The 7,886-nt window shown below is 38.6% G+C and overlaps 1 protein-coding gene across 1 annotated transcript; it reads right to left on the bottom strand.

Moving 5' to 3' along the window:
• Positions 1-2: 2 nt before the first annotated feature.
• On the bottom strand, positions 3-5,466 carry LOC103354855 (uncharacterized). The gene is made up of 9 exons (XM_008278420.1): positions 5,195-5,466; positions 4,311-4,595; positions 2,851-3,144; positions 1,974-2,084; positions 1,821-1,889; positions 966-1,001; positions 737-775; positions 585-632; positions 3-168 (listed from the first exon to the last, which is right to left on the bottom strand). Exons 1-9 carry the CDS (start codon positions 5,280-5,282, stop codon positions 107-109), a joined length of 1,032 nt encoding a protein of 343 aa, XP_008276642.1. The 5' UTR covers positions 5,283-5,466; the 3' UTR covers positions 3-106.
• Between the last annotated feature and the right edge of the window lie 2,420 nt (positions 5,467-7,886).

The following is a 7,886-nucleotide window of genomic DNA, read 5'->3' as shown; positions in this document are numbered from 1 at the left end:
ATGTGGCTCAATATTTTTTATTGTCCCCATAAAGGTGGCTGATAGGTGAATACAGTCATTTCTGTTCTCGTCCAGTGTGCTTTAGGATAGTTGTGTTGCACTTGTGTCACCAGGCCTGATCCTCTGTGATGAGGGAGGTGAACGGATGGCCACGATGATGCAGATTGGCTAAAGATCGATAAGGTAAAAAAAGAGTTAGATGAAAGTTAAAAAGGATTAAAATGAGTTGATCTTAAATCTTACACTTTGTTGTCGCTTTAAGGCTTTGACCATGACGCTTATCTTACAAACACTCAATATACAATATATAGTTAAATATAGTACAACCAACAAATAAATCATTATGAGTTATGTTTAAATGTATTTTGATGCTAATATACATGTACTTTAACTTAAAGGTACACCAGAGTTTCTGATCTCTCATAGCTCTATTGAGCAGTTCAGAAGTACAATGTTGAATGCATCCCTTTTATTTCTGACAGCACTTTTATGTTTTCTCATCAATCACAACTAATTAATCAACAATAATACATGCTACAAGTTGCCTCTTCGACCTTGTGAGATTGCTCTGATAGTGAGTTTACCAGTATAGCAGTGGTCAACATTTCCATCCAGCAGGGTTTCTATGTCATCTGAAAAATGGACGTGAGGACAGTTAACACACAAACTCACAGAAACACTTGTGTAAATGGGATCTGAGTCATTTCTCTTAATTTGTGAAGGTGTGTGTCCCTACTTTGACTGTGAGCTTCTTGAATAGTTGAGAGTCCTATTCCTTGAAAAAAGACAAAAGTTGTCAAAAGATTAAAATAACACATCAATCAAATGATTATAGTTGCATTGAATAACTGACCCGACCAACCCTGAAACGCATGTGAGTGGAAGACTGTCGCTGTTGGACAATTAGAGTTCCTAAAATAGATCTTATAATATCAAAGAAGTTGAAGTGTTATTGTGCGATTTACCTTTAGAAGTGATGATTTCCACTTGCTTCTCTCCATCTAGATGAAAGAGCATCAGAAGCATACAGCAAATCAGACATTTTGTGATTATTATTGTTCATTTCATATAGAGATGTGCTGCCATCTACTGAAAACTTCCATCTGCAACGTGTCCTCTTGCTATTAAGAAACAACAGACCCACAGAGAGGCATTTCACACAGCTATGAGACAACTGACATGCTATGAAAAATTCAGGTTATCTGCATAATTACCTTTTGAGATTCCTCTGCATAATGAAAAGTGGGCTGATGTTCAGATGAACGTGACATGCTCTGATGCAGTGATATATGATTAATAAGACTACTTTAAGCTAATGCCATCAGGATTGTCTTTTAGATTTACTGTACAAGAAGGAAATTAGATTTTATTCAAAAAGCAGGAAGACTTGTAAACAGCTGCAGCACAAGAGGGTATCAGTTTACCACGACTGAAATGCACTTTCACTTTTCACACTTTTTGACACCCTTTGTAGTGTTGGATATTGTTTTACAGCCCTTTAAACCTTGTGTATCGCAAACTTTTCCTACATTCTCATATTTTAGATTGGGTTTATGTGTGTGAAATGATTTTTGTGTGCATTTTCGCTTGCAAATGTGCTTTCCTTAAGTTGCCCCTCAAGGGATAGAAGTTTTTGAATTGATTATTCCAAAATACCAGGCTCACCTTTAAATGAACTTTTGGCTACAGGGATTGAAAGAGAGAATTGTGAAAGTGTTTCTAGGTTTGTAGGGTGTTGACACACACTGTTAGAATCTGAAGTATTCGAAATGTGAAGGAGAAAAATATATTTAATGTGGCATAAAATTCAGAACACACACCTTTTGCTTGTTTATCGAATAAAAGGTGACCAGTACAGTTGCGACCAACCGGACGCACCTTGGGCTTTTCTGGCAAAGAAAAGGACATTTCCATGTAATTTTTGAATCATCAAACTCATCCAGTGACCAGGTGTTTTTTTGTGTGTGTCTTACTGCATAAGCATTTCCCATAGTAGATTTGTGCGATCACAATTGCGACTATAATCAGGAGCACGAGACACAGCAGAGCCAGCCAGAGGACTCTGAACATACACTGCCACTCATCTGGAGGACACAGAGGGATTAAGACAGAGACAGGCTTTAGACAGAGCAGATCTCTGCCTGCAACAGTTTTCACTGACAGAATATTCGGTTAAACTAATCATTTCAGCACTAAATATCTCATTATCACGATGTGAAAACAATAACATATTTTCATCGAAAAAGAATAGATGCACAGAAGTGAGAGCACATTATAAACGCAAGTGCAGGAAACAAAGATATAAAAGATATACAAGCAAAGGAAAATGGGAAATAACTGCAAAAAGAAATGGAAAGGCAGGGGAGCATACGGAAAAGTCTGGTGGAAATGGGGCAGAACAATTGTGAGTGAGATGGATATCCAGCTTTCATCATGCACACTGGAAAATATGACATAGTGGTAGCTTTAAGCATGGAGGAGTGCTGGAGAGCTGAACAGAAAGAAAGCAATCCAAAATCAATACAAGCTTGGAGATCGAGCAAGATTAAGATGTACTGTAGTCTTGGAAAGATCATACAGTACAGAGAGAGAGAGAGAGGAGAAACAAAGTCACAGAGCTGAGATTGGAGTCAAGGGAAGAGAATTTGAAGGAAATTTGTTCGATTGAAAAAAATGACTCCATTGTGGACTGAGAGAGAGGGCAGTTTTGAATGAAATGAAAACTGATTGGCCAATTTCCTTGTCTGCTATTGTCCCCTCTCTCCTCTCATCTCCTCTCCCATCTTAGAGCAAAGCCACACTGGCCACACTGGCAACAAAGAAACTCTGCTCCTTCATCCCGACACCAACCTTTCTGTGTCCGTTTCCATGGCAGCTTTTCCTTTGCTGTTGCAGTCAAAACTGTTTGATTGGCGAGCCAAAGGAGACAGCGGCTTTGATTGGCTGTTCCAGAGGTGGGAAGGAGAGGGAGACAGCAGTAGAAAGCCTCCCTCTGTCCTTCATCATCCCCCTTCGGCTCTTCTTCCTCCTCAGGTGGGTGGAGGTGTAAAGAGCTGTGATTACTGCGGCCGTACAGGGTGAGATTCAGGGTCTCTGCATTGCCGAGTTGAAGCTTGACTGACACCTCCAGATGTAACTGTACAGCTGTGGATGGACAGATAGATGAGTGCACTGGTGGGAACATAGAGGCCTTAAATTATCTACTGATGTTAGACTAAGGGTCTACACTGTAAAAATGTTAACATGTTTAGCAAATATGACATGAATTGAGCTTAATCAGATTCTTAAATTAGCTTTCTTTCAAGAAGATTAACTAGTCGGTTGGTCTGTTGAACCTCAAAAACACATTTCAATGGATTTGAACTTGTGACTCTGTCCTTTTAGAGGATGTGGTGGCCCATGTAAAACCATCAGGTTTCCCTCATGATGTGGCCCCGCCCCACTTCTTTAAAGAAGTTTTTTCTACCACAGGGTTCATTTTAGGACCCCTGCTTTTCTCCGTGTACATGCTTCCCTATCCTCAGAAAACATGGTGTCGCTCTTCATTGCTATGCTGATGACAGCCAGATATATGTCCCCCCTGAGGAAAAGTGATGCCTTTTCTCTCAAACCCCTGCTGTCATGTCTTGAAGGTGTTAAAGCCTGGATGGCCCTAAACTTCCTAAATTTCAATGAGAAGAAAACAGAGGTGATTGTGTTTGGCCCTAGCTGACTCCCCATGTACAGCACTTTGTTTCAGCTGTGGCTGTTCTAAAACGCTTTATAAATAAAGTTGATTTGATTTGACTGATTTGATTTGATTCCTTCCACAATCGTGTTACAGAAATACATGTCTTTCATTTAATAATTATCTGTAAGCCTGAACAGCCAAACTTTTAGTTTTTAGCTCTTATGTTAATTGGGCTCAACTGATTTAATATGCTGCTGATGATCACAGGCAAAGATGAAAGTCAGAATATGATGCCGAACAGGAAGCTAGATTTAAAACTGAGCCTGCTATTGGTTGCTGAAAATGTCATTAGTTTGCCAGTATTTAATTGAAATTCTGACCTGATGATGGTGCTACATAAAGATTCACCAAATTGAGCACAATTTATCCCGAGATGAACATTAATTTTTTACTGCAATACATCAGAGGATTACTAAAGTCATTAGAATTCATCCTCTGGGCCACATGAAAGTCTTCAAAATTTCATTTCCATTTATTAGCTGTTAGCGGCATATTTCATTCTTGACAATAAGACTGAGCCACACCGCAAGCCCTGCTAAACAGTACAACAACTTATGATTAGTATTTTGCCTTGTGATACCTGAAGATGAGGCATTTCTGTATAATTCTGCCATGTCCGTGTCTGTTTTACACATGAACCAGCTCACATTTGGATTGTCTCTGCCTCTCCTGGAGTCTGACGCTGAATCGGTCTCGTTGCTTTGATTCTCCCCAGTGCAGGCCTGCTCCCCCTGAGTCTGAGAAGGGTCACACACATCCCTTTTCCTAATTTCAGCATTTCCAGTCTTTCCGTGTTCCCCCTCCTTCACCTGATCTCCTCGTTCGCAGGGCTCGTAGGGAAGGCACAGGAAATTCACTTTTGATACTGAAAGGATGAAGAGAACGAACAACAGAAAATTCAGAACGATTTCTCAGCAGAAGCGAGCATAAAGTGGAGAAACAGCAAAGTGCTCTCGAGTTAGAGCAAGATCTCAAAATGGAAGCTGGTGCCTCCAGTTTGTATCTGACAGGGAGGGAGAGAGACAAAAAGAAAACCACTGAAGGCAAACACGACATGAGTACAAAGGTTAAAGAAAGCTGCTCTCATAAAGATCAGTGTTTTCAAAGCAACACAGTACGGAAACATTTTCAAAGCAGCTGTCAGTCAGTGTTGTGTGGAGCTATATTTGGGTCTGATTTTTATCTCTAAAAGAGAGACAGGCAGGCAGGCAGGTCGAATCAGAGTGAGTCTACATACACAAGTGCCTTGACAAATAAGTTTACCTGTTTTAAAGCTTGACTTTGGTATGAAGTTTGAACAAAACAACTATGAAAGCTGAGCCACAGTAAACATATCTTTAAATTTAATTCTTTAAATGGACCTAAACTGATGTAATGTAGAGCGAAGCACGTGGACACACACACACACACAGATATGCAGACAGAAGAGATAAATGTCCTTCTGAAGCTGAGAATATGACCCACCTCTGTATATGGTGAAGAATTCTGGGAGGCAGATGATGAAAGCAAGGATCACGAGGAGAAGAAGTTTAGTCACCGCCGCTCTTGTCATGGTTAAGACATACGATCACACACACACACACACTTGTTTATGCCGACAAAGGCATGACTTGTGGCTCGTGGTATCTCCTTCCGTCTTGAGTTTTTAACAAACACGCGCATTCACAGCCTCTCTCAGCCCATCAGAGCGGCCTTTGGCAAAGTTTAAGAAGCCCCAACGATAATGTTCATAATTCATGTGGAGGCAGTCGACAACGTAACGAGACACATGTGCACAGTGCAAAGCAACTTCACTTCCTATTACACTTCCTGTCATTTTCTCAGAAAGATTGAGAAATAGAATGTAAAGCTGCAGGGACCGCAAAAAAGTTTTTCTCAGCAGAATGTAAGTAGTTGCACGTCTGTTTTGAGTGTGGGTATGTGTGAGAGTGACCATAGTCCCCTGAGATGAGATGAATAGACTTGATGAGACTTTATATATGATTTAAAGGTAACGTGTGAATGTTGAGTTAGCTGGTAATGTGTTGTGTGTATGTTTGATTTATCTGTAAAGAGAAACCAGCTTATGGTTTGAATCTCTGTATGTAAAGCAGAAACAAAGAAAAGTTTCTTAATACCTTAAGATAATTTAAAAAATGGTCATCTGTGGTAAAACTCTACCATCTGTTTGAAATGCTGATGAAAAAATGGGTTCAGAAACTCCCCATAATTGGTGGTCTGACCTTTCATTGTTTTTCTTATAATTAAGAGTTATAATTAAGTTATGAGAAAATTGTGACTTGGCATTTAACAAGTATGACTTTGTGTCTCATAATTAAGAAATGCCCAAAATTAAACACAATAGAGAAATTCTTGCCATAATTATGACCTAGTATTACATAGTGTCTCATAATTAGATGTAATTCTATGTGAGCTACTAATTACTAAATGTCAAATAAGTCATAATTATCACACACTATAGTATTATTTTATTTTATAAGCCATAATTATGAGAAAGCTTAGTATTATCATGCAAATAAACTATAAGGTCCTTAACTCATAATATTCCTGTTCTCAGTTATGATATATTATTAGTATTTTGTATCATCATTATGACTTTTGTTGATTATAATATTTATTATGCAGCTGCATAGGCTGTATTATACATTTAAGAACATGCCTCATAATTATTTATATTATATAATGATTCAATAATATACATACATCAGATAATAAGTCATGAGTCATTTATTGAATTTCCCTTCTGGGATGAATAAAGTATTTTTCATTCATTTCATGAGTGTAAAATTGTTTCTTGTAGTTATGAGATTCTAAGTGATAATTTTAGGATTTAAACTTATGAAAAAACTAAATAATTTATTCTAATCCTATGAAAATTTCCATACAACTTGTTTTCTTCAGTTAATTTTGCTACACAGCTGAGACCTTAAAGGTGTTTTGGTTGCTGCTGGAGAAGAAATGACCTTTCTGTTTATCTTTTTATTCTCTAATCTATTCTGAAAAGAATATGTATTTTCCCTTTGTACCTTCTGACTTGATCTCTGTTGGGTGTTTAGTGTAGCTCCGATTTTACGGTTGGGTTCCTGAGAGCCACTTATCTTTGCAGGTCTGGGACTGGAACACACACACACACACACACACACACACACACACGCACACACACACACAGTGAGGTTTAGACGGACAAACACACATCCTCAAACCCACAAACACAGTGATGAGTGTGGCTGGCAGGTGGAGCCTTATCTCCACTCCACAGCAGCCTGCCTCTCTCAGGGCTCAGTCGGCAGCTTATAGAGAAGGATAGAAGCTGCCAAAACTCAAAAAAAAAAAAAAAAGGAAAAAAAAAATCACTTTCTGTGCTTTTATGTCCAATCAAAGCTGCTCGACACTTGCAGCATTTCCAAATAATTTGAGCATATAGTAGAAATGCATTTACCACCACACTACCAGTGGTTGTTGATGGAATTATGCCATGTACAACACAGTTGTATGTTTCTGTTTGTGTATCACAGTGAAAGTGTCATAGTGGAGATACTTGAATCATTTCCTGATAATTTTCCTGATTAAAATCAATTTATTCAGTTATAACTGAAGGGAGCATTGTGTTCAATTACTATACAGGCAACTAATTAATTAGAGGTAATTAGTTGGGAGTCAATGTGCAGCAAGCAAGTAAAACTTTATTTACCTTCATGTCAATTTTGCTTTTTTGATGCAGTTTTGTTGCCTCTTTTGGATTTGAAAGATTATCTATCATAGTGTATCATCTTAGTGTTTAATTTTTCTACATTTCTCACAAACTCGTTGTCTTTCTTTGTCTGCTTTATTTTACTGTGTGTCCCTGGTGTTGTTGCTTCCACCCTTCTGTGTCTTTCCCACATTTTTGATTGTCTAGTTTCACCCTCGCCTTGTTTCTCAATTAGTTCTCTGTGTGTTTATGGTCTCTCTCCTTCCTTTAGTTGTCATTTCGTCTGTACTCCTCGTCAAGCTCCTTGTGTTCGTTGGTCAAGGGTATTTGTTCTCATGTGTGCGTCAGATTTTTTGGAGAACTTCTTATCTTGGGTTGACTCAAACCGTGCATCTGCCTGGCCTTCTGTAGATCTATATCACCTTAACATTAATGCTTGAGTGTGTTTGCTGTGACCTTGGCATT

Source organism: Stegastes partitus, unplaced genomic scaffold (assembly GCF_000690725.1).
Source record: "Stegastes partitus isolate 25-593 unplaced genomic scaffold, Stegastes_partitus-1.0.2 Scaffold123, whole genome shotgun sequence".
Taxonomy (NCBI): domain Eukaryota; kingdom Metazoa; phylum Chordata; class Actinopteri; family Pomacentridae; genus Stegastes; species Stegastes partitus.
This window is presented reverse-complemented; position numbering and strand designations above follow the sequence as displayed.